The sequence below is a fragment of the Schistocerca serialis genome, chromosome 1 (assembly GCF_023864345.2).
Source record: "Schistocerca serialis cubense isolate TAMUIC-IGC-003099 chromosome 1, iqSchSeri2.2, whole genome shotgun sequence".
NCBI lineage: Eukaryota > Metazoa > Arthropoda > Insecta > Orthoptera > Acrididae > Schistocerca > Schistocerca serialis.
This window is the reverse complement of record NC_064638.1, coordinates 1,261,310,460-1,261,338,338: the sequence shown is the minus strand read 5'-3', so window position 1 is coordinate 1,261,338,338 and position 27,879 is coordinate 1,261,310,460. Positions and strand designations below refer to the sequence as shown.

The 27,879-nt window shown below is 41.3% G+C and overlaps 1 protein-coding gene across 1 annotated transcript in view; it reads right to left on the bottom strand.

Moving 5' to 3' along the window:
- Window positions 1-27,879, bottom strand: part of LOC126456806 (Down syndrome cell adhesion molecule-like protein Dscam2) — a 567,168-nt gene that overhangs the window by 60,920 nt on the left and 478,369 nt on the right. Inside the window, 3 exon segments of the mRNA XM_050092599.1 lie at window positions 6,558-6,746; window positions 7,087-7,263; window positions 18,138-18,284. Coding sequence (XP_049948556.1) covers window positions 6,558-6,746; window positions 7,087-7,263; window positions 18,138-18,284 — 513 coding nt within the window.

Sequence of the window (27,879 nt, the reverse complement as noted above, 5' to 3'; positions counted from 1 at the left end):
TGGACTGGTTTTTCACTGTACTGATTAACAGAAGTTGCTGACCCACAGCTATTCCAGCATGCTGGATGTTCATTAATTGCTAGTAATTAAGTCCATTTAGAGTACCAATTGGTCCCCTTTCAAGATTTGGACTTTTACTACAGTTGTATGGCAAGCTGTTTGAGAATACATCTTTTGAGGATCATGCCTCCCTGAAGCAATTCCTAAATTTTGTAACCCCTGTGCCAATTCTCTTCACTATGCATGACATTGTCAATGGCAAGTTGCAGCATTGGCAAGAACTCAGCATTGTTTCTACTATTTCATCTAGTCAGTGGGCCACCCCTTGGATGGTGATTCAGAAGCCAAATGATGCCACGTGACTTTGTGGCATTTTTAAACAGACAGTCAATGTGCAATGTAGCATAGACTCATATCAGAAATCTTAACGAGCATATGCTGTAATGTTGTTTATTGACAAAACTGATGAAAAACTGGTACGCTGTGTACAGTTATGATGAATTATGATGGAATTGTCATGAAATACAGTTTATATTCTAAAATATGCTTAATGAAAATTAACAAATACTAAAATTAACACTTTATGCAGAGAATTCTAAAGGTTGTTAACATTAAGCAATATACAGAGAACCAGCAATCTGTAATTATAAAGTTATTAAATGTTTTATGAATCTTGTATTATTGTGGAAATGTATTTTCAGTACTTTGGCAATTTTAATCATATTATTTTGATTTGTTTATAAGTCTGAAACTATTGTTACGATTTATAAATTCAAATTCTGTAACTTTTTCTGGAAAACTTTGTAACTTTTAATTGAAACATCTAAATTTCTGTATTACACTCTGTATATATTCATGTTTTCATTATTGACAGGAATATAAGGAATGATGCCAGCAGCCGACGAGGCTCAGTTTCATCACAGGTTTTGTAAGTGTCAGTGATACGTCTACATTCTGACATGAAACATGTGTAAATTTGTAATGCAAATAAACAATAATTTTACAGGGTGTTTCAAAAATGACCAGTATATTTGAAACGACAATAAAAACTAAACGAGCAGCGATAGAAATACACCGTTTGTTGCAATATGCTTGGGACAACAGTACATTTTCAGGCGGACAAACTTTCGAAATTACAGTAGTTACAATTTTCAACAACAGATGGCGCTGCAAGTGATGTGAAAGATATAGAAGACAACGCAGTCTGTGGGTGTGCCATTCTGTACGTCGTCTTTCTGCTGTAAGCGTGTGCTGTTCACAACGTGCAAGTGTGCTGTAGACAACATGGTTTATTCCTTAGAACAGAGGTTTTTTCTGGTGTTGGAATTCCACCGCCTAGAACATAGTGTTGTTGCAACAAGACGAAGTTTTCAACGGAGGTTTAATGTAACCAAAGGACCGAAAAGTGATACAATAAAGGATCTGTTTGAAAAATTTCAACGGACTGGGAACGTGACGGATGAGCGTGCTGGAAAGGTAGGGCGACCGCGTACGGCAACCACAGAGGGCAACGCGCAGCTAGTGCAGCAGGTGATCCAACAGCGGCCTCAGGTTTCCGTTCGCCGTGTTGCAGCTGCAGTCCAAATGGTGCCAACGTCCACGTATCGTCTCATGCGCCAGAGTTTACACCTCTATCCATACAAAATTCAAACGCGGCAACCCCTCAGCGCCGCTACCATTGCTGCACGAGAGACATTCGCTAACGATATGGTGCACAGGATTGATGACGGCGATATGCATGTGGGCAGCATTTGGTTTACTGACGAAGCTTATTTTTACCAGGACGGCTTTGTCAATAAACAGAACTGGCACATATGGGGAACCAAAAAGCCCCATGTTGCAGTCCCATCGTCCCTGCATCCTCAAAAAGTACTGGTCTGGGCCGCCATTTCTTCCAAAGGAATCATTGGCCCATTTTTCAGATCCGAAACGATTACTGCATCACGCTATCTGGACATTCTTCGTGAATTTGTGGCGGTACAAACTGCCTTAGACGACACTGCGAACACCTCGTGGTTTATTCAAGATGGTGCCCGGCCACATCGCACGGCCGACGTCTTTAATTTCCTGAATGAATATTTCGATGATCGTGTGATTGCTTTCGGCCATCCGAAACATACAGGAGGCGGCATGGATTGGCCTCCCTATTCGCCAGACATGAACCCCTGTGACTTCTTTCTGTGGGGACACTTGAAAGACCAGGTGTACCGCCAGAATCCAGAAACAATTGAACAGCTGAAGCAGTACATCTCATCTGCATGTGAAGCCATTCCGTCAGACACATTGTCCAAGGTTTCGGGTAATTTCATTCAGAGACTACGCCATATTATTGCTACGCATGGTGGATATGTGGAAAATATCGTACTATAGAGTTTCCCAGACCGGAGCGCCATCTGTTGTTGAAAATTGTAATTACTGTAATTTCGAAAGTTTGTCTGCCTGAAAATGTACTGTTGTCCCAAGCATATTGCAACAAACGGTGTATTTCTATCGCTGCTCGTTTAGTTTTTATTGCCGTTTCAAATATACCGGTCATTTTTGAAACACCCTGTAAATAAATCAACTGTTTCAGCTGCATCATTTCACTATAACTGATTAATCAAGACACGCAAATCCTGAAATTATGGAGAAACCAAGACCTTCTTACAGGTGGGCACAAACTGCAGCAAAGAGATACTCTCAATCTTCAGTAATCATGAAATTAAAGCAAGAACTAACTTTCATAGCCCAACAAAGTAGTTATATTGTAAGTTGCTGGCAAACCAGTCAGGGAAACAGATTTTTCTTGCTTTTCAGAGTCTATTGCGCGGCTCCTATCATCCTTAGATAAAGAAACTGTTCAATAATCGTTATCGATGTAAATGTTCAAAGTGAATGCTCTCATCAAACGCCATGCTAGTAATGGCAGAAACTCTGTCCTCAAGTGACATGTGAAAATACGACATATACAAACTGAGAATAAATCACTGAAGTCGTTCCATAATTAATACTTTACCCCAAATCGAACTCATTGTTAAGTGCATATCGAGTTACGTAATACGGCATCCAAGGCTGCTCCTGGAAACTGCACAAAAGCGACACGGCTTCCGACATGGAGTGCACAGTGATACGAATCTGGAAGAGAACTGGGGCCTTACTCTAGCTCGCACGCTCTTATTTATATAGCCGTGGTGCAGCCAACGACATTTGCCTTACTGACTAGCCAAAACACCACTTCAAGCTACTAAATAATTAATTGCTTCATTCGCTGAAGGCCAATGAAGCTCTCTATTTAATTGTGCAATCAGCACACAGGTAACTATCTATAATGAAATTCTAATGGGGCTAGGTTAAATACTTTTGGCGAGAGAATAGATGAGCTCTGAACTTCCTCTTTGGAGAGACGCTACAGCTATAGTTTTATAGCTACCTTTTTGAAACTTCTCACATCTTTGTTATTACAGATGATCTCCATTCTACCTAACTCTAAACATCCTAGCTTTATCTAATCACTTACTTAATCTATCTTGCTTCCGAACTTTTAGGACACAAAAACAGAAAATCATGAATTTCTACCAAAATATTACTTTCTGAGATCCAGCATGCCGTTTCCATTAAATTACAATGAAAAAGGAATCCAAATATAAATTTTGAAGTTTCTAGCTCCTTCCTGCTGTGCTGATGATTTTTACATAAAACGTCCAAATTTCGAAAACAGTTAAAGTTACCAAACTGAAAATGAACACATTATTATTTCAGCATCACTCCTGACATGCTATCAACTTTTCAGATTATTTACTTTATTTTTAAGGTATTGTGCAACATTCGTGATGTCGTAACTAGTTACAGTGGACTAGGCTGGCACACAGTGGAAAGCATATGAATTTTATATGGTGAGTAGGCTGCTTCCCCACATGGTGACTCGCAGCACGCCAGCTAGTGACGGTAATTGCTGTGCCACAACGCATGCACCACAGCTTGGAGCAATATTCTTAGTGAGTACTATCTTTTTGATATCTAGGAATTTTATTTCATTTTATTTTATTCATTTATTTATTTAATTCAATACATATTTCACAGTCCAATATTGTGCTACAGCACCTGGATGGAGAACAGGTCACGACATTTAATTTATTATTGTATTCAAATAATTAAAAATCTAACAGTATAAATACAAATTTCAAATATTACGTATTTGGTTTATTAAGTACAAAAGCCATTTTCATGAGCTTCACAACACAAAACATGTGATTTATAAGGCCTAATTAAAGTAGCAAGCGATATTAAAATGGAAAAACACTGAAAGATTTGAGAAATAGTCCTTCCTAAATATTTCATCCAGAGAATAGAAACTTTTTTCAACCAAAAACTTATTTAGTTTACTTTTAAGTAATTGATTATTTTTCTGTAGGTATTTAACATCACAATGTATTGAGCTGATGATTTTTGTGCTAATTTATTTTTGAACTTTTTGCACCACAGAAAAAATTCTTCAGGTATCTCACATTTCCTTCTTGTGTTATGATGGTGGTATGTCTCATTTGTTTCATACTGAGAAGGAGTGTAAAGCATGAATGTCATTATCAAAAAGAGATAATATAAAATGGTTAATATCCCTGTCATCTCAAAAAGATTTCAACATGAGGTTCTTGGAGGTACTCCAGACACATCTCACAATCTTTTTCTGAAGACTTTTTTCAGTGATGTTGATTTTGTCCCACAAGATGATTCCATAACACATCAGTGAATGGAAGTAACTAAAATGGTCAGATTTTGTGACATTCAGGTCTCCAATATCTGGGATTATCTTGATGCCAAAAGTTACTGAGTAAGCCTTTTCAAGGTTTGGAGGATGTAGTGTTACCAGTTAAACCCATTATCTATATGGATACCTTACAATTTCAACATTATACCTTCTTTATCCACTGGCTCTTATGTTCTTTTGTTTGCTCCTGTGATCAGAATGGAATTGAATGCAACAGATTTTGTTGGAGTTTATTGCTGGATAGTTTACTGCGAGTCAGTTAAGAACATTTAAAAGTAACTGGTTGGCATTAAACTCTAATGAGTCTGTGAATGTTTTATTGTCTATCACATTGTATGTCATCTACAAACAATGTGAAGTTCCCTGCTTTGTTGAAGGGAGAGCTAGATCAATGATGCATACAAGAATAGCAGGGGACAAAGGAAGGAACCTTGTGCAACACCATTTAGTACCATTCTCTAGTCAGACTCTACCCTCCTACCAGCATGCTATTTCCATCAAACACTACTTTCTGTTGTCTGTCCTGTACATGGAATTGAGGAAGTTACTAAACAGTCCAGGGATTACACAGTGGCAGGCTTTTTCTGAAAGTATCCTGTGGTCAATACAGTTGAAAGCCTTAGACAGGACACAAAATATGCCGAAGGGAAATGTCTTCTTGGCAAAGCATTCCCAGACCTTATCTGTAAATGAAAATATGGCTGCAGTTGTAGTGATAACTGTTTTCTGTGGCTTTGTGCTCTTTATATCAAAGTTGTCAAAGTGATTGGCAATCCTAGCATACATTAATTTTCCAAGTTTTTAGAAAATTGAGTCCAAAGTGAGACTTTCCTCCAATGCTAAGTACCATATTGGGAAACAAGTTTCCTCCAGCAAACTCAATCAGGTGCCACATTTTCAGCTTAGGGTTATAATTTGTAAGATCTGTGGCGTTATCTTTTTGAAGAGTCACTTTACAGTGGTACATTTCATTCTTGCAAGGAAGATACCTCGACTGAGGGAGCTATTGAATATATGAACCAGGGCTGCCTTTATCATCTGATTTCAGCAGGGTTTTAGTAGTTCTGTTGAAATGTTTCAGTACCCGTTGAGCTTTGCTTTTAAAATAAGTTATGGTTTTCCTTACTTCCCGTACTGTTATACGGGCTACACCTATCTGATCTGTAGAATTAAGGAAATGTTCTTTCAGTATTTTTCCTCAACTACATTCAAAAAGTGCTCATTAAAGATTCCTCCCACAGTCACCCAAGTTTATTAATTTTAGAACTCAAAGACAAACTTTTAGACTTCTGAATAACTTTAATTAACACTGCAATCTGTGCTGCTCACAATACAAATCATTGGCTGTCAAACAATGGAAAATCCAGAATGGAATAATGATAATATTATGAAAAGGATAGAGTGCTACTCACCATACAGAGGAAATGTTGGATCGCTGACAAGCACAATAGTTTGAACATTATGTCACCTACAGTTACAAATTCTTATATACTGCATTCAAAAACTTTATCACAAAATGATCAAAATATGTGTCAGAAGAATGAGCACATAAAAATTACACGAATCTAGGGCCCTTGCCAGCCAAAATTGTAATTTGACAATAAAACCAATAGCATTCCAACACCATAGAGGACAGAAAGTATAGTAACCACATCAAAAACACCATGAGAAACAATGTGCTTTTACTGGGTGATAGTCACAAAGTCACCAAAGAAATAAAAAATGGTATTCTAGATAACTGCATGCAATGTAAGAATGAAATTCTTAGTCATAATTTATGTCAGTTATAAAAATTATGATTGTTTGTACATACCTAATATTGGTGTTCCTCCATCCTTAGGAGTGGTCCACTGTAGTTTGATAGTGTGATGATCTGAACCAAGAATTTCAAGTACTGGAGTATCAGGTGGCATTAGCACAATAACTTGGTATGTTATCTGATCATCACCAAATAGATTTTTTGCTATACAGGAATAATTTCCTTCATTTACTTCCTCCAGTCCTGTCAGAAATAAATACGCACTTCTAAAACGATTATATATATTTAATGGGTAGTACACACTGACGTAACATGCTTTGAGGGACTTCCTTTACCAAATAACTAGTTTCCTTCATAAGCTTTGGTCTATTATTTTATTCAGGCATACATTAATAGATGGTGCTGGTTAACAGCCACTAGAAAGATGATGAACGTATTATACGTATTCTGGTTTTTGCTCACAGCTAATAGGAGACACGACAAATGGCTTACTTAGTTTTGTAAAAAGAGGAACTTGATAATAAATATAGTTAGTTTCTCACTAGTGAAATTATTGAGATATACTTAGAGCATATCAACGTACTTGTTATGTGAAGTAAGCCCTGTGATATTTTGAAACTAGAGTCGGATTTAAGGGTCCTCTTTTTGTGGAGCCACCGCACACTAGGTGTTGGATTTCCAACTGCCAGGCATGACATGGTCACACTCGTTTTCAAAGCACGGCGTAAAACTTGAGAAAAAGATGCGATGCGAGCAGGAGCTAAGAGACAAAAGAAACAATACTAGATAGAGAAACTAAAAATAATTACACAATTTATGCCACAAATATATGGAATTTCATTGAAGGTTATGTACTGGTTTTCTGAAAATGAGAAAAAGTGTGGAAACTCTACATATCTCAACACTATTATGTGCAAATACTAATGAAGACAGGCTAAATGCCATGCCCACTAACTGCCAAAACAAAGTATTACTGTGCAACACACAGAAGTAGGAATGTTACTCATGCTTTTTCCTCCGTGGATTGTACGTCTAAGGAGAATGGCCTTTTTCTTCTAATGTGTTGTGTGTATTCACCATGCCACATGCTTTGTTTTTATGGCAGAGGGGACAGGAAATTTTGTGGTGTAAAGTCCAGGACCATCAGTCTTTCTGCTAACGTCTTGGATTAAATTCCAAACGCATGCACAGTGTCTCGTGATGTGAGCGCACGTGACACTGTTGAGGGTGATCCTTTTGCCAGATGGGGATGCTAAGCTTGGAGGCCCCTTGGTGCTATTTGAGAGGAGTGAGCTATGAGCTGGCACTGGAATTTATCCCTTCCCTTCTCTCATCATCATCCAGCACAAACATGACACCACACACACACACACACACACACACACACACACACACACACACACACACACACTCACACACCAGTCACCTACACTTATCAGTTACACTTAAACCACAACCACGCAGTACCTCACACTTCACAAAGGAAAGGTGCCTGTGGGTGCAAAGGTTGGAGAGCACCTTTCCAATTCAGCTGGCTGAACCTGTCCTTTGGGGTCTCCCAGCTGATCATGCCATACTACTTTACTTCAGGGTCTCCCAGCCAATCATGCTGTACTACTTTACTTTATTTTACTCCCATTTTTATATAGCTTTTAATTTTGACAATTGGGTGACACTATATATACAGGTATATAATTTACATATGACTATTGTTATGAATGAAAATGACAGTTTGAACTTGATAATATTTTATTTATGTTAAATTAGTTTTACTTGGCAACACCTCAGGAGACCGATTAATAAGAGTGTGTGCACATGTAGCATCTTGTTCTAGTGACCTTGCTGCGTATCAACATTCAGTTCTTAATCAGGGTTCTCGAGAATACTACAGTTACTTTTGATCTACTTGGGGAATACTGAGTAACTACCCAGCTCAAATGCAACTCCTCCCAAACAGAAAGGCAAGACTGTACAACAAACATGTCTTCAAATTGGATATAGCCTTCTTCAGACACAAATTACTTCTCCAATGTGAGGACCCACCAGTGTCCAATGCCTGCAGCATATGGGTGTCAGTAAGCCACATTTTCTCAGGATGGTTATTTTCAAATCAAAGGGAGACCATAAGTGAGCACTTGCCCACTATCTGGATAATGATAACCTGTGCTGGTTGTTTCTGCTGTGTCCTGCTACTAGTGCATGCAAGTGTGAGTATGTTGTCACCAAATTCATGTGTTTGAATCAACCGCCAACTGTATAAGCACGGGCCAGCTGCTAGAGGCCGCCCATGGGAAGCATACACATAGCGCTGTCTCCGCTGCACTGTCTGTCAGTGACTCGCACATATATATATGCATAGAGCAGCTGTGACTGACTCGCTCTACGTTCATCCAGTTGTACCGTTCACAACAGTTGTTTTGTGTCTCGTAACGTGTGACTTCACAGGATGCTTACGAGGGTCACACCAAAATAAATGCACACTATTTTTGGAAAAATACAGTTTTCATTCTGCATGTGTGAAAGTTTTACAGTGTGTAGATACATCCTTCCCGCTTGTTTTCAAACTTAGTTCAACCTGTTCCCGTGAATGGCGCCGTCACAGCATGTCTTCAAGATGGCTGCTCCACTTGATGTTCGTCAGAAGCAACATGCTATCATAGAATTCCAGTGCTATGAAAAATACAGTAAGTAGTAAGACAGTGGGAAACATCCACAAGAGGTTGAAAAAGGTGTATGGAGATGCTACTGTTGATCACAGGACAGTTAGTCGGTGGGCAAGCAGGTTACGTGATGAAAGCGGGCACGGCAATATTGAGGATTGTCCTCGCAGTGGCAGGCCTCGTACTGCACACACTATAGACAACGTGCAGAGAGTTAACGAATTGGTGACTGATGACAGACACACCATGTGAAAGAAAGAATTGTCAGGCTACATTGGGATTGGGGAAGGAAGTGTTTGCAGAATACTGAAAGTGTTGGCATTAAAACAGGCATGGAAAAAACCATGGAAGCGATCACAAAACTCATATGGACAACCCTGAAACACCCCCCCTTACAGTCCTGATCTGTCTCCATGTGACAATCATCTCTTTGGGAAACTGAAAGACTCTCTTTGTGGAACAAGGTTTGAAGATGATGACTCCCTTGTGCATGCTGCCAACCAGTAGCTTCAACAGGCTGGTCCATAATTTTACTGTGCGGGTATACAGGCACTGGTTCCAAGATGGTGTAAGGCAGTTGAGAGGGATGGAAATTATGTGGAGAAATGAAAATATTGTTCTTAAAGGATGTATCTATGCACTGTAAAACTTTCAAACATGTAGAATAAAAGATGGATTTAAAAAAAAATAGTGTGCCTTTCTTTTGGAGTGACCCTCGTATTTCTGTTTTTGTTCAGAGGTTTATGAATAAAGAAATATTTGTGTTACTTGGATCAGTTTCATGTATTACTTGGTTACTATACAACTGCTGATGAATTTGGAACAGTTTCTGTGTGTGCAATCTCTAAGCGTGGTTTCATCACGTTAGTCATTATGAACACCGTGTTACTGGTCTTTACTGAACATTTTACTTTGGCAATGACCACTTTGTTGGCTTCCAGTAACACACAGGGTACCATTCAACTGATCCATCCACCCACTTTTCGTCAATATGACGATTCAGCGGAGGATTGGGAAACTTACAAAAAAAAAAAAGAAGACTCAGACAGCATTTTTTGTCTTTCAGTGTGACAGACTCTAATTTGTACAAAGCCTTATTCCTCCTGTAGATCCCATCTAAAATGTATCAATTACTGTGTCAGCTTGCCCCTTCACAGAAACCTGCAGCTCTTTCTATTGATCACATGTGCAGTTTATAATCCAACTATCATTGCAAAAGATTGTGTGTCTCAGCAGCATGAGCTGAATTCTACTGATACCACAAGAAACCAAACCAGCCATAGAAGGCCTGGGCAGCTAAACGTCACAGCCTTAACCAGACATTTCAGTTCATTATTAATACCCATATTAACTCTTATCCAGACTCTATGGTGCACGACACAATTATCCGTTTAGCTCGAGACGAGGAAGGGCATCAGGGGGCTTTACTCCATGGAAACCTCCCACTGACAGAAGTTTTGCAAATAGCACAATCTTTAGAAGTTTCTCAGGCAGCAGGTGACCAGATTGAAGCATGGGGCAATGAAGCGGTGGTGTCACAAGGTGTTCCCACTAGCACAACAGATAGCTTGTATGAGGAAGTGGCAGTGGTGGTGGTAAGCATGTGGGCCCAGCACTGAGCAAACCAAGGCCCGCCCAAGCAGTCATGACTGCCACAGCGCCAGCGTCAGCATTCTCTGTTTCCATCTTGTTCTCTCTGTTTTGTCCAGCATGACCAGTACAAAAGTTTCTGCATGCTAAGTGTTCGGCTGCTTGTAATGCTTGCCTGTAGAAAGGCCACATCAGCTCTATGTGTCGTGCACTGAAGATTGCTCAGGTTATGGACATGGATGTAAACAGTGTGACTCCAAAGCTCGTGATGTCTCCCAAGTTGTTTATTGAGTTAAGTGTTTTGAGCAAGTGCTCCAGCTACAGGTCAACACAGGTGCTGGAGTGATGTTATTGAAGGCTCAAACCTACGTGACTTTAGACTGGTGGCCATTGACACCGTCATGTATAACTGGTCAGCTGTAGCAAACAGAACATTCTGCTGTTGGGACAATTTTGGCACATGCCTCTGAGAAGTCAGTGGTTCATTCCATCAGATTTCTGGTGGGTGCTGATGCCGGTGCTGAAAACTTGTTTGGGACGGACCAATTTCAAGCATTTGAATTTTCTATCACTGACACAGTTCACCTTGTGTCTATCAGGTTTAGTATTCTCAACTGGAAACATTGTATGATGAGTTTTTGGGCTTGTTTTTGGAAGGTATAGGGTGTGCTACAAATTTTTCAGCTCACATTTCTATGAAATCCACAGCACGGCCTCATTTTTGTCATGCACAATCTATTCCTGTCGCCCTGAAAGATTACACAAAAACAGAATTGGAAAGACTTCTATCCCTAGGGGTGGTGTAACATGTTATGGCTAGTGAATGATCATCTCTGCTGGTTCTAGTTCAGAAGCCATTGGGGACTTCAGTACTACCATCAATGAGCAGTCGGTTATGGATATGTATCCTCTCCCATGTCAGTAGGAGCTGTTGACAAAAATTTAGGGTGGCCAGTAATCTTTTAAGATTGATTTTTCTGAAGCATATCTACAGGTTCCTACGGATGATGGATCTCAGTGAGTTCTGGTTCTGAATACTCTTTTTTGTAGAAATACGCTATTACCAACAAACAAGTTACTTAAATGATATCACACATCTAAGTGTAGCTTATCACTTCCCTCTACATATTGCAACTTATTTTTAACACACTTACTGTATTCCTTTTTTTTTATTACTTTTGCATTATATGAATTATAAATTATATTCTCCCCAACTAGGCTGAAACAAATGATATAGAACCACTTTAAAAATTGTAAAGCATTAAATTCTCTGCAACCTTAGAGAAATTTTTATATATTATGTTCTTTATAGTATTTAAAATAGCATTAACAACTGTATACCAATATGACTGTAACAGTAATAAATCTTTGCTGTTATATTTAGTAGCATCTGACCCGCCTTACATTTTAAGGTGGAGGGTTACTCTGTACTGTTAATGAAATAAATAAACAAATAAAATAAATAACTTTTTTAGGTCTCTATTAATATTTGCACCTTCCTTTTGGTGTGACTAGCGCTTGTGTTTTTTTTCTGCAACAAATATTTAGAGCACCGGACTATGCCTGTTCTGAGTTACATTAATAAGCTGGATAATGCTGTTGTCATGGGCTCCTTTACAGCCAATCACTTGCAAAATTTGCTCATTTTGTTTTCTGTCTTGCAGTCTGCAGCCTTACAGGGTAACCTCAAAATATCTCAGTTTTTTTCAACCTTGCATTGATTATTTGGGGTTCAGGGTTTCAGGGGGTGGGGTTCGCCCACTGCCAGACCACATCTCTGCTGTTATGTTTATGCCTTGCCCCTCATCCTCAAAGGTGCTTCAGGTCTTCCTAGGGAAGACAGCCTTCTACCATAAATTATTGCTGGGGGTGGTCACATTTGCCCACCCACTGCATTCTTTGCTAAGCAAGAATGTAACTTTTTGCTGGAGCCCAGACTGCGAACATGCTTTTAAAATGTTGACATCCCAACTACTCTCAGCCCCTTGTTTAGTTACATTCTTTCTGGACCAGCACATAGTTTTGGTGACTGACGCCTAACAGTATGGCCTCGGTGCAGTCCACGTGTACCGATACGCCGATGGCTGTGAACAACCTTGTTGCTTTCACCTCTAAATCTCTCACTCTGGCCCAGAGGTATTACTCTCAGGTGGAAGAACAGGCTCTTGCCATAGTCTACGCTCCCTGGAAATTTCATGTTATTTTTGTATGGCTCCAAGTTTCATCTTATTACTGACCATAAGCCATTGGTTTCTTTGTTCAACCCTCACACCTCCTTGCCTAACAATGCAGCATACCACCTACAACATTGGTTGCTGTTCTTGTCTCTCTAGAATTACAAAATCCATTTTTGACCTATATCTAAAAATGCCAATGTGGATGCCTTGTCCCGTCTTTCTGTAGATCCTGATCCTTACTTTGATCATGAAGAATGGCTTTGTTCCCATCATGATACTGAAACGCAGACTGCAGTCAATGGTTTCCCAATTATGAGCTGGTGCATAGGAGCTGCTGTTGCTACTGATCCAGTTCTCCGATAGGTGGTTCAGTTTGTTCAACAGGGCTGGCCATTTAAATTGCAGCGACAAGCTTCGGATCCCCTGCACAGCCATTTTTCCTTACAATATTGCCTCTCTGTTTTTGACTTTGTTTTGGTGTTGTCCACAAAAGAACCATCTCCTAGACCAGCCACTCCCACTGCATTATGGTGCGACCCCTGTACAGCAGTCCGCCCTGCCGCCCTCAACATCGAGCCTGTCATTTCCTACCCCCATCCCATTGGCTGCCTCCTCCATGTACTTCACCCTGGGATTCCAGCTTCCTGGCACCAGGCTCTGGTCAGTATCCAGCCTTAGGTCCATTGCTGCAGCCTGTTGTTCCAGTTGGGCCACCTCTACTGGCCACATCACCTCAGCCATCTTCGCCGGTGGGTCCAGCCCCATCTCCTCTGCACTAGGACCTGCCAGCCGATAAATGTAAATTTCGTGTGAATAGAGCCTCCTGTCAGGTAGACCATTCACCGGATGCAAGTCTTTCAATTTGACGCCACTTCGGTGACTTGTGCATGGATGGGGATGAAATGATGATGATTAGGACAACACAACACCCAGTCCCTGAGCGGAGAAAAACTCCCGACGCAGCCAGGAATTGAACTCAGGCCCTTACGATTGACATTTTGTCATGCTGACTACTCAGTTATCTGGGGTGGACTGCCAGCTGATGATGACACAGAGATGGTGATGGCACCCTCCTCTCCAGTGCTGTCAACGAGTGATGCAGGGGACCACTGACCTCAGAAGTGCCTGTTCTCCTGCATGTTCTGGCCCTATAATCCCATGCTCGTCTTGCACATTGTCCTGCCCCCTCTGTCAGCACCCTCTGCTGCCACTCCAGAGTCAATGGATGTGACTATTGTTAGGCTACGAGAAAATCCTCTGTCACCATGGCACCCACTGTGCATGAGGCAGTGGTGTGCTGTATCCTGCTACTAGTGTGAGTGAGTATGAGTGCACCGAGTGTGATGACACCACGTGTGAGTGATTTAACTGGCTGCCAACTGTATCAGCATAAGCTATCTGCTGGAGGCCACCTATGGGAGGCGAGCATGTGACCCAGTCTCTGCCACACTGTCTGCTGGTGACAAGTGCATATATATGTACGGAGCAGTGCTGATTGACTCTCTCTGTGTCCATTCAGTTGTACTGTTCACACCAGTTGTGGCTCGTAATGTGTGGATCCATGAGGTGCTTATTTCTGTTACTGTTCAGAGGTTTATGCATAAAGCCATACTTGTGTTACTTGGATCAATTTCGTGAATTACTTGGTTACTACAGCTTCGGAGGTATTCTTCACTTCTTTGCTTCCTTCAGGTGGTTCTAACACCCCCAACTCTTAATGTTAGGAATTTTTTACCAATTATAAAAAATCTGGCTTCTCATATTTCATTTTCGTTAACTTATCAAATTTATTCTCTTAGATAAATATACTGATCACCTAGAACATTATGACCACCATCCAAGCGATAGCAGCAACACCTCGCGAAGAATGACTGCTAGTCAGACAAATGTTCAGTGCATGTAATATCATATCAGTGAGCATGCTGTCCGTGTGTAAAATGTGGAAAGCAAGCCATCAATCTGAATTCAACTGAGGGCAGACTGTGATGATCCACAAACTCGATACAAGCACTTCAGAAACTTTAACTTTTCCTGGCAAATTGAATGTTCAAATAACTTACGTGTTTGCTGCCGGATGACGTCCTCTGTGAACTGAGGTATTAAATTTCCTTGCACATTTCTTCCTCTTCACATTTGTGCTTTGAGAATGGCAGGGTGTGCTCCTGTCGAAATATCGGCGGTGTTCGACGACGTCACCCAGCAGCAAACCCGTAAGTAATTTGAACTTCAGAAACTGCACGACTTGTTGGGTATTTGAGGAGTGCTGTGGTGAGTGTCTTCAACACATGGCAAAATTGAAGTGAAACCACATCCAAATGTCATGGGGTTGATCAGTCACACCTCATTACAATTGTCGGATCTCGTAGGTGGGGCAGACTTATAAAGCAGTAAAGGCAATGAACTGTGTTGGAACTAACATCAGACTTGTAACACTGGGCAGGGTACAAGTGTGTCTAAACACACAGTGCATCGAACACTACGAATGATGGGTCTCCACAGCCAACGATTCATGCATGTGCCAACGTTAACACCACGACATTGGCAACCACAACTGAAAAGGGCACGTGTCCATCGGCACTGGATGCTGGCACATTGGCAGAGTACTCCATGATCTCATGAATCCTGATACCTTCTGCATCATGCCAATGGGAGGGCATGAATCCATAGTATTCCAGGGGAACTGTTCCTTGGTAACTGTCCTGTGGGATGGAGACAAGGTGGTGACAGCTCCATTATGCCCTGCGGAAGATTCATGTGGGCTTTCATGAGTCCAGAGGAACTCGTGCAAGGCACTATGATGGCCAAGGAGTATCGTACAGTGGTTGAAGACCACATTCGCCCTTTCATGACGGTCATGTTTCTTGATGGCAGTGGCATTTATTAACAAGATATTGCACCATCTCACAGTACCAAGAGTGTGATGGAGTGGTTTGAGGAACACAGTTGTGAGTTACAATTAAAGTGCTGGTCCCCCAACATGCTAGGTCCAAACACCAATCCCATCTCCATCCATCCTGATTTAGGTTTTCCGTGATTTCCCTAAATCATTCCAGGCAAATGCCGGGATGGTTCCTCTGAAAGGGCACGGCCGGTTTCCTTCCCCATCCTTCCCTCGTCCGAGCTTGCACTCCGTCTCTAATGACCTCGTTGTCGACGGGACGTTAAACACTAATCTCCTCCTCCTCCTCCAAACACCTCTGGGATGTGATTGAATATGGTGTCAGAGCTCCTCAAGCCCTTCCCTGCAATTTGTGGGAATTAAGTGACCTGTATGTGTAGATGTGGTGGCAACTCCCTCAGTGACCTACCAACTCCTCATTGCTTCCATGCCATGACATGTCGCCACTGTTATACATGCTAAAGGTGGACATATGGGCTATTAGATAGAGGGTCATAATGTTCTGGCTGATCAGTGTACGTTTTTCTAACCAACTTTCTTTTGCATAACATTATATTTATCCCAGCTTGGTGACTAATGACTGCGTCGGTGTGCATACCAAACCCAATAAGACCAGAAGCACCAATGATGAGGGAATGGGCTACTTAAAACGTAAATTATCAACATCATTGGTTACAGCACATTGCTATACTTGGTGTTGGAAAAAAGGAGTGCCCACCAGTGCTACATTAAGGCTAAGTGATGAGGAATGCCACACATACAAAGGAAAGAGCAAATCACTTGACTACTCAATATATGATGATGACAAGACACATTCTCAAAACTTTAAGAAAATATAAAGGTTAGCTGTTGTACTCCTAAGAGGTTATTTGCACAGCTTTCTATGTCACTCATCACTTGAATCACTTTTTTCTTGAAAGCTATGTAGCATCTTGTACAACGTAACAACTTATTTAATGGATAAAAGTTATAGGCAGTAGCAGTAGAAAATTGTAGTAGATGACAGAAAATTTATTTCATATTATTTGTTTACCCTAAATATGTAATTAAATTATTCTACAACAGTACTCCGTCTCACTCTCTGGAGTTTATTCAAACATCAGGGTAAAAAAAAAAAAAAGTGTTAAGTATTACATGTACATAAAGGATCAGTCAAAAAGGGCTTTACAATTTTGAAAAGATATAGAAATTTATTGAGAGGACCAGTACATGTGTGATTTTATTGCAAACAGCCTCAAGGTTGATTCACATAGGTCATCAGTACCCTCTTCCAGCACCAGGAGTGCCAGCATAGACACAGTTAAAATGGTTACTTTCACTGATGTGGAGAGTGCTTGCTGTGTGTTTTGTGCATCTGAATGTGCTTGAAAACTTTTTCGTTCCACAGATCAATGAAGATAACTGAGCTGCGATGGTTTACTACCAGAAAGATGGTTAAACCCCATTTTCCTCATGGAAGTTTGAGGTTTCTTCGATAATCACTTCCCAGGGCAGTGGATTGGCCGTGAAGGGACAATCGCATGGCCATCTTGCTCCCTTGAAGACCATGTGTATGTTCCCCCTTACCAAACAATTTCACCAACCTGAAAAATCGAATCTATGCTGCTGTTGGACAAGTTATGCCCAATTTGCTTCAATGAGTGTGGGAATAAATTGATTACTGATGTAATGTATGCCACATCACAAATGGTGGGCACCTCACAGCAAAACGAAATTGTTAAACTTTTATGTGAAACTTTAGGCTGTTTGCTAGAAAATGATGCATCTACCTATTCTGTAAGTTATCTCAATCAATTTTGATATCATTCCTAAATTATGAAGTCCTTTTTGACTCACACTATATTTCAGGCACTAAAGAGAGGTACGGTGGAATGATACATAGGAAGTGTTAACATATAGTGTGGCCTCATAATTTATCCACATAAATAACACACAATTCTGGGATTACAGAAGCTACTTTTATTTCACAAAGTAGAAGACATACTGGCATTAGATAAAAGCAAACTTGTACTCTAAAGCAAAGGAACTTCTAAAACATGGCAAAGGCAACAACACAAAACACGCCAGAGAATTCACATGCACTGCCTGCTACTCTTACGATGAACAAGTACATAAAAATATATCACTGCCACAACAGTAACGTCATGTTTGCAGTATTGTTACTCTGTTATTTAATTTATTTATGCAAAAAGGAAGGTAATGGTTCCAATAAACTTCAAACAATATAGAGCACTGCATTACAACTACTGTCATATCACAGTCAAACTATCAACAATTCAGACCATAGTTTACACTCTGTTCAGCTTACCTCTTGAATTGGGTGCTTGCAGAACAGGTCGTGTAGGATCACCTTCACCTACTATAGTTGAAGCTGTCACCCAAAACTCATACTGCTCTAATTCCTTCAATCCCCGAACCTCATGTGTCCTTATAGTGGGCCCTGCTTGAAAGCTGGCTTGCTGCAAAAGTTTATAACACAACAATGTAAGTTACTGAAAACATCATTACCACATAAATATAACTGGTAAAATAGAAGGAAAGGGGAGGGGGGGGGGGGGGCAATGGAGAAGATGGAGGATTTAGATGGCATGCTGTGCGGCAATCATTTAAGTCAAACATAATCTACTCGGCAGAAGGATCTGATATGTCATTGGTTGGTGAACTTTGTTCTTGGCAAAAATTTGTTGGTGTCCATTCATTTGGGTGACCAGTTGATGCTGAAAAAGTTGCAGTAGAGTTCGTGTATGGGATGACAATATTACAGGTGGTCCTGGCTGTGATAGAGTACGATATGAATGCTCCCCTTGTATTAAAGAAGGGTACAAGTCATGCAGCTTTCATCTTTTTAATCTTCTTCTCCTCAACAAAGTCTGGATATTCTTCTCCCCAGGCAGCAATACTCAGTTAGCAGCTGACAAATGCAGATGGAATTGAAAGTGATGCATCTGACTCAAGTGCTGCTGAACTGCAGCTGCCATGAATAGTTGACCCTTTCAATACAGGGTCAGGCCCAAATCAGTATGTAAAATGATGTATTGGGTTTAAACACACAATGGAAAATCCAGGCTGTAATAATGATAATATTATGAAAAATATAGATTGCTAATCACCATATGGAAGAGATGTTGAGTCGAAAACAGGTAAAACGAAAAGACTGCTATACATTTAAGATTTTGCCCAACAGGCCTTCTTCTCATGATTGCTGTCTCTGGTCACTGAGGCCAGGCTCCTAAATAAATCCAACAGTATGTACTACAATAACTATGGGATGTTGAAGGTGCATAAGATGCACTCACGTCCTTAAGATCACTACCAACTGTACTTCTCAATCCTTTTGGCATTTAAAGTCTTAGTTACATGGTCAGCTACAGCAGTCTCAACCCACAGTTTTTTTTATTGATCTAAGTAACCTGTAGTCATGTCTTAGTTCATGAACCACGGGCAACGTATGAGTGGCCAAGTAAGTGGTCCCGACAGTCGTGATACCAGTTACTTTGGAATAAGGCTGGGCATCTCGGACATATTCTGAGTGGTGGTCACCTTTGTGCTCATACGGCAAAGACTACCAAATCCACCGGTTAGTCCCTCAGCCGTTAGGGGTAAAACCCAATGGGACTCGGGGCAAGTAAGGCTAGCAACCTGCTTCCCTGGTACTTTAAATATGATGCTGGCAACAATCAGAGCAAAATGCCTCGGACCTTTGGAGGTGACGGAGTCCCACCTCTAACTGACAAACCAGGGACTCCTAAGATACGACTTGGCAAACAAATGGTAATGAGATGGGGAGCTATTAATATCAATGGGGGCTACTCTGGGAAGAAGGTAGAGCTGGCACAGGCTGCAAGTAAGATGGGGCTGGACGTTTTAGCTGTTAGTGACATTCGGGTAAGGGGTGAGAAAGAAGAGGTAGTGGGAGAATACAAGGTCTACCTGTCAGGAGTCAAAGCAGGAATAGCACAATGGGGTGTAGGGCTTTACATCAGGAAAGAAATGGAACCCAGCGTAGTTGCAATAAGGTATGTAAACGAACAACTGATGTGGATAGATTTGACAGTGTCTAGCAAGAAAATTAGGATTGTGTCAGTATATTCGCATTGTGAAGGGACAGATCAAGATAAGATGGATAGTTTTTATGAGGCACTCAGTGATGTAGTTGTTAGAGTAAAGGACAAGGACAGTGTTCTGCTCATGGGTGATTTTAACGCCAGGATTGGAAATCGAACAGAAGGGTATGAAAAGGTTATGGGTAAATTTGGAGAGGATATGGAGGCCAACAGGAACGGGAAACAACTCTTGGATTTCTGTGCCAGTATGGGCTTAGTAATCACAAACTCCTTTTTTAAACATAAGAACATTCACCGGCATACTTGGGAAGGCAGGGGAACCAGATCTGTCATTGACTATATAATAACAGATCAGGAATTCAGGAAGGCTGTGAGGGACACACGTGTATTCAGGGGATTCTTTGATGACACTGATTATTATTTAATCTGCAGTGAAATTGGGATTGTGTGGCCGAAAGTGCAGGAGGTCAGGTCCATATGTAGGAGGATAAGAGTGGAGAAACTTCAGGATAAGGAAATCAGGCACAAGTACATAACAGCGATCTCAGAAAGGTACCAGTTAGTTGAGTGTAGTCAATTACAGTCATTGGAAAAGGAATGGACAAGGTACAGGGACACAGTACTAGAAGTGGCTAAAGAATGTCTTGGAACAGTAGTGTGTAAAAGTAGGATGAAGCAAACAGCTTGGTGGAATGATACAGTCAAGGCAGACTGTAAAAGGAAAAAGAAGGCGTATCAAAAATGGCTACATACCAGAACCCAGGTAGACAGAGAAAGTTATGTTGAAGAAAGAAACAAAGCCAAACAGATAATTGCAGCATCCAAGAAGAAATCGTGGGAAGACTTTGGAAACAGGTTGGAGACTATGGGTCAAGCTGCTGGAAAACCATTCTGGAGTGTAATTAGCAGTCTTCGAAAGGGAGGTAAGAAGGAAATGACAAGTATTTTGGACAGGTCAGGAAAACTGCTGGTGAATCCTGTGGATGCCTTGGGCAGATGGAGGGAATATTTTGAAGAGTTGCTCAATGTAGGTGAAAATGCGATCAGCAATGTTTCAGATTTCGAGGTAGAATGGGATAGGAATGATGATGGAAATAGGATCACATTTGAGGAAGTGGAGAAAATGGTCAATAGATTGCAGTGCAATAAAGCGGCTGGGGTGGATGAAATTAAGTCGGAACTCATCAAATACAGTGGAATGTCAGGTTTTAAATGGCTACACAGGATAATTGAAATGGCCAATCTTTAAACATGGAAACAGAAAAGATTGTAACAACTACAGAGGTATCTCTTTAATCAGTGTTGTGGGTAAAATCTTCTCAGGTATTGTTGAAAGGAAAGTGCGAGTATTAGTTGAGGACCAATTGGATGAAAATCAGTGTGGGTTTAGGCCTCTTAGAGGCTGTCAGGACCAGATCTTTAGCTTACGGCAAATAATGGAGAAGTGTTATGAGTGGAACAGGGAATTGTATCTATGCTTTATAGATCTAGAAAAGGCATATGACCGGGTTCCTAGGAGGAAGTTATTGTCTGTTCTACAAGATTATGGAATAGGAGGCAAACTTTTGCAAGCAATTAAAGGTCTTTACATGGATAGTCAGGCAGCAGTTAGAGTTGACAGTAAATTGAGTTCATGGTTCAGAGTAGTTTCAGGGGTAAGACAAGGCTGCAACCTGTCTCCACGGTTGTTCATATTATTTATGGATCATATGTTGAAAACAATAGACTGGCTGGGTGAGATTAAGATATGTGAACACAAAATAAGCAGTCTTGCATATGCGGATGACTTAGTTGTCATGGCAGATTCGATTGAAAGTTTGCAAAGTAATATTTCAGAGCTAGATCAGAAATGTAAGGACTATGGTATGAAGATTAGCATCGCCAAAACGAAAGTAATGTCAGTGGGAAAGAAATATAAACGGATTGAGTGCCAAATAGGAGGAACAAAGTTAGAACAGGTGGACGGTTTCAAGTACTTAGGATGCATATTCTCACAGGATGGCAACATAGTGAAGGAACTGGAAGCGAGGTGTAGCAAAGCTAATGCAGTGAGCGCTCAGCTACGATCTACTCTCTTCTGCAAGAAGGAAGTCAGTACCGAGACTAAGTTATCTGTGCACTGTTCAATCTTTCGACCAACTTTGTTGTATGGGAGCGAAAGCTGGGTGGATTCAGGTTACCTTATCAATAAGGTTGAGGTTACGGATATGAAAGTAGCTAGGATGATTGCAGGTACTAGTAGATGGGAACAATGGCAGGAGGGTGTCCACAATGAGGAAATCAAAGAAAAACTGGGAATGAACTCTATAGATGTAGCAGTCAGGGCGAACAGGCTTAGATGGTGGGGTCATGTTACACGCATGGGAGAAGCAAGGTTACCCAAGAGACTCATGGATTCAGCAGTAGAGGGTAAGAGGAGTCGGGGTAGACCGAGGAGAAGGTACCTGGATTCGGTTAAGAATGATTTTGAAGTAGTGGGTTTAACATCAGAAGAGGCACCAATGTTAGCACTGAATAGGGGATCATGGAGGAACTGTATAAGGGGGGCTATGCTCCAGACTGAACGCTGAAAGGTATAATCAGTCTTAAATGATGATGATGATGATGATGATGATCTAAGTAACCATGCAAGTCTCACCAAAGTCTTATGAATGTAGAAGAGTGATAATTTTTCAAATGTACCTTCTTCATAAAAATGATATTAACCATAGGACATGGCCTGACAAAAATATTCTCTGAGGTTTCCTCAGGAGGACTCAAGGCTTTTAGGTTTTTCATTTGATTTGGGATGTAGACTGAAGACGCACCTGAACCATTGGGATTGCTTTTGTTTGAAATTGTAGACTTTGAATAATTTAAACAAATAGAATGGGAAATAAAGGTCAGTCAAGACAGAGCCTCTGCTTATCTGGAGAAGCTAGATACAGATCAAGTGTAGCATGTGCTCCAGAGTTTACTCACCAACAACTATTTCACATCACTTCAACAACCATCCACCATCTTACATCTTTTTCACTGATGATTGTCAACATGTTGTTAAGTTCTTTGACTCCACCACAGGCAGCAAAAAATGTACAACAGAACTGTTCCCCATACCAACTAACCAACAGGTGATTTAGGAAGAAAGGCAATATAATTGGCTGAAGAATGAGTACAACATACAGCCTTCTTTGGCTGACCTTCCAGCTCCCACTGGACAACACCAACCTCTGCCATTGTAGCATCACTGAGATTTCCGTAAACCTCTCATTCTGCTGCTTGCTGTCAGGTGATTAACTCTGAACACTGCTATGGAGTGTCTGTTACCTAACTGATAGCGTACATTCGTCAGATATTGCAAGCTGTCGTCTGTGTGTTTTCATGATAGACTCGAACATTAACCAAGTATTATTAAGTGGCCTTACTTGTTAGACTGACAAGATACACCAGATGTTGTGAAGTGTCCTTGCTGGCTGATGACCCTCCATTACCTGGTCAAAAGAGCCCACTGTTTTGGAGAAATAATTCATTGTGGAAGATTAAACTAACTGTATTCACAGTAATTAGTTATCGCTGATTGGTACTGCAAATTCACAACCAGATTGTGTTGAACTTCATGATCATTAGTACAGTTAGGGTGAGTTGAACCACCTCACAGTGTAATCGTCACAATGGAGCAAGCCATATGAAAATTTGCAGAGGTGCAGCAGCAACAACTGCAACATCAACCATTGGAGCAGCTGCTGACCTATAACAATGTGGTCTCAAAACCTGTATTTGAGACCAATCACTAGGAATGGAGTTCACATGCAGGAGACCTGCACAATATTCTTGTCTTGGGACATACAGGTCTATCACAGACACTATTTTGTCATATAATGCAGCCCATAGTTTTCAGTTTGATACAGAAGATGATGGTGCCCACACCCCCAACCATTAGGAGCCTTCTACCTTTATCCTTTATCACTCTAAGCTCACTGACAAACTAGCTTAATGCGATACCTAACCACTAAGTGCACGTGGTATCCGAAAGAATGCACTTTTTCAAGTGCTGCAAGCACAAAGAAAAGTCTTATTTACAACGGCCCACTGAATCCTGAGGTATTAATCAAAACTTTAAGTTCACTTGCATGGTGGTTGGATGTGCTAAATCATACTCATATACCCTCATTTGGGACAGGCTAGTACAAAATGCACCCAATGAGCAAACTTAGGACAATGCCCTCAAATTATAAGATCCCAGGATGGAAGAAGTGCCAGTCATTGCATAATCTTTAAAAATAACGCTGTCACTGTAAGCAGATGCTGCTTTCACAATGACAGTCCTCCCCCATAATGGTCTACAGCCCATCTTGCTCCACAGGCATTATCAGGATTTTCTATGCTACCTGAGCGCTACCTGGTCACCAGTGCAACTTGTGAACAGTCAAAGCACCTTGTTTCCATCAGTACAAGGAGGATGATCCCCAACACCAATGCAAGTCAGTGTTATCCACAAGACATGTACACATCATCAGTCATCAAGTGTCATTCCAACTTGATGCTGTGGTCACAGTAACATTGAAGAACATCATGATTTATTGCCAAGAGCTTCTGATAAAGCTTTTTTAAAATTAAACAACCAGTTTTGATCCATGGACCACCATCGTGTTCATAAAAGCATTTACAACATCATACTAGGCAATGTAAAATCATAAAACCAATGGTGTAAGATAATAAAATGCATGAATTCATCACTGTTGTCACAATATAATATAAACTACACCATCCACCACAAAATGTGCCAGACAGCGCGCCCATTCATACTACATCGATGGTCAGCATTAATGCTATGAACCGAAGTATTCTGCATAATCACTGTAGAAAGTAACATTGTTATCTGTGAAGAGCCATAGGATATTAAACTCTAGTCTCTCTTCTGCCTTGCAAACTTATCAGTTTCAACTGTGGAGGATTGTGTGTTTTGGGGTAGGGTGGCATTAAGCCTTAGCCACATACAAATCTGTCACTTGACAGCTTTAGTTTATGGTAACTGATTACCATTAACATTTTCAATATGGATTCCCTTAATGTTTTTCACTTACCTTCAATTCTGTTAATGCTACTGAAAGTTGTACCCTCCCAGGAAATCAGCTTCTTTTCCCTTCCTGCACCAACCCGGTTAAGGCTGTGCAAAAACGTCTTTATTCTCTGCACTGGTGCTACTTCCGTAACTTGCATGTGCTCAGCCCATACCTTACGTCTTCAGGGACTCTGTTAACCATGATTTCAACTGGATTGCTGCTGAGGCTTGTCACACCAAGTTTCATCAAGTTTCTGGGCTTCAGCCATTGCAGTGTGGTAACTTTGAGGCCACAGTCAATGCCATAGTCGTGACAGATACTTTCCCATTATCCCGCCAAGAGGGATTGTTTTAAGTCTTTCTGATGGTCATTGTTATACAAAGATTGATCTCATTTAAGCGTATTTTCTGTTTGCCCTAGACAGAATCACAAGCATTTAAGGTTGTGGGGACGTAGAACCTTTGGCTCTACCCCCAATAATATCGCTGCCGTGCCACAGCCAGAACAACTGTATCTTTGCCAAATCATTTCTACATGGTACACACTCTATGCTACACACATTGTGTATACGCTGCGAGAATAAAAGCATTCATAGTAAGTGACGGGAGTGCGAGTGATTGTTTATCATTGTAATTACCATGTGTGCTACCCACTACCTACAGTGGTGACTCTGTTATTTTCTTTTCAACCGCGCCACAAAATACCGAGTTATACCCGTGCCAGCATGCCGCCGATCACAGTGAGATACAAACTTCACACCACGATGAATACGCTCAATAATGGTGCTTCATTGGCTGGCTTCACTACAGACAATTTATTTGTGCATCTATCTGGTGTTCTCTCCGATTCCCAGGCAATATAACCAGAGTGCAACTGTGGTTCTCAAATGGTTGACAGTGTTCCCATTATGTCAACGATCATCAAACCAGGACATTGTTACCTCTTGCCAAACGGACAAACACACTAAACCACAAATCAAGAAAGATGTTATCACTGAAGGTGGTGAGACGAATCCTGCCACCCACTTAATTAACTATGCTACATCAACAGTGACCACATGCGGTGAACAATGGCTGCCCACAGCTGTGCCCCCCCCCCCTCGCCCCCCTCCCCACCAACCAGTGATACTAATATGCTGATCAGTGATAGTGTTAATGAACTATAATGCACTCATTTTCATTCTAATGACTCAGCACATATCAATATTCCTTCATGTGCAATGTACCAAATTACAAACACCCTCCAGAGTACCGCAACTGTTGACAAACAATTGCCACCATATACAACTGCCTTCCACTGCAGAGAACTGATATTTACGGGTTACTGCAGACAAATCCAACCAACAAGTGACCTTCCTGTGGCAGACTATGTTTTCCCAAGGCCTACACCTGAACTTTATATTCTGTGCGATACTGTGTGTCACCCGAGTGACATCACACTTGCTACAGCCACACTGCAACTCGCATCACATTGATGTCACACCGACAACAGCTGTGCCACACTCTGGGCCACGCTTGCCATGTGACATCACTCAACAAGAAGGCACACCATGTCTACCTGCAACTGCCAAGGATTTTCACACCTCACGATCACAGCATATCAATATGACGAGTCTGGCCGCAATTATGTCCCATGCACCATGGGACACAGTGAGTACCTACAACAGCTGCTGTATTAGGTGACCTACACCGATGCGTCATCCACCATGGTTGCCACCAACTAGGACCCGTCCACCACACCATGTTCCTCAGTACCTCACTAAGACGCCATCCTCCAGGATGCTGACGCACCAACCGCGACACCTGCACCTGCATGATAATCGGTCACGACACCCGCATTACTGCCACACCTACTGCAGCTACCAGACCATGACGCCAGCTGCCACCTCTGTCAGTACCACCAGATTGTGTTCACAAACCTGCGCCACATACTTCACATGATTACAACCACCTTATACTGACACTGGCTGCCCTTTATGGTCACCCTGGCACCTGGCGGACTATGAGATGTCAGGCCTTGCCATTGCCAGCAGGACAATGCATCACAACGTACACCAATCACCTTATTCCACAAATGTGGAGGGGGCGGGGGGCGCTCTGTGAGTGCGTAGAACCACTGGCACTAGCCCCCCCCCCCCCCCCCCAACGCCCTCGCCCTCCCCAATAATATCGGTGCCCTGCCGCAGCAAGAATGTATCTTTGCCAGATCAGATCTCTGCAATACGTGCTCTACGCTACACACGTTGTGAATACTCTGTGAGAACAAAAGTATTCATAGTATGTGATGGGAGTGTGAGTGATTATTTATCATCATAATTACCACACCTGCTCCCCACTACCTACATGGTTATTAACAATCCTTTTTGTTTCTAACAGTACCAGAGGTTGCCTTTTGGCACGACCAATGCTCCATTCATTTTTCAGTGATGCTCCAAACAACTATCCTGCAATATTCCCCACTGTTCAAATTCTGTTGATGATTTGCAAAAACAATATCATTTCCACCAAGCTGTTAGTTTAAATGAATACTTTATTAAGCACAACTGGCCAGTTTTTGGCATGTGACCTTTCAAGTGTACATAGGGATGTGGACATATCATTCTCTTAAGTACATGATGTCCATCCACAATGAGTCAACATGAGGATGATATTAATGTCAGTGGAAATGACCTAGATCATCTATTCAACCTCAAGTAGGTATTAATGTTGCTACAACTAAGGAGCCTGTGTTGGAACCTGTAGAAATATTCCATTTTTCCACCTAAATTGAAATGTTTGGGGCATGTTATGGACAAGGATGGTGTATGAGCTAGTGTATATCGCCTCCAAGATGACACTTACAATTTTAAAGAACTACAGTTACTACGTGGCAAGTTAAACTATTACAGGTGGTTCATGTTGAAATGCTTATGCACAATGGAACAAACTCTGTAAAGTAAGTGTTC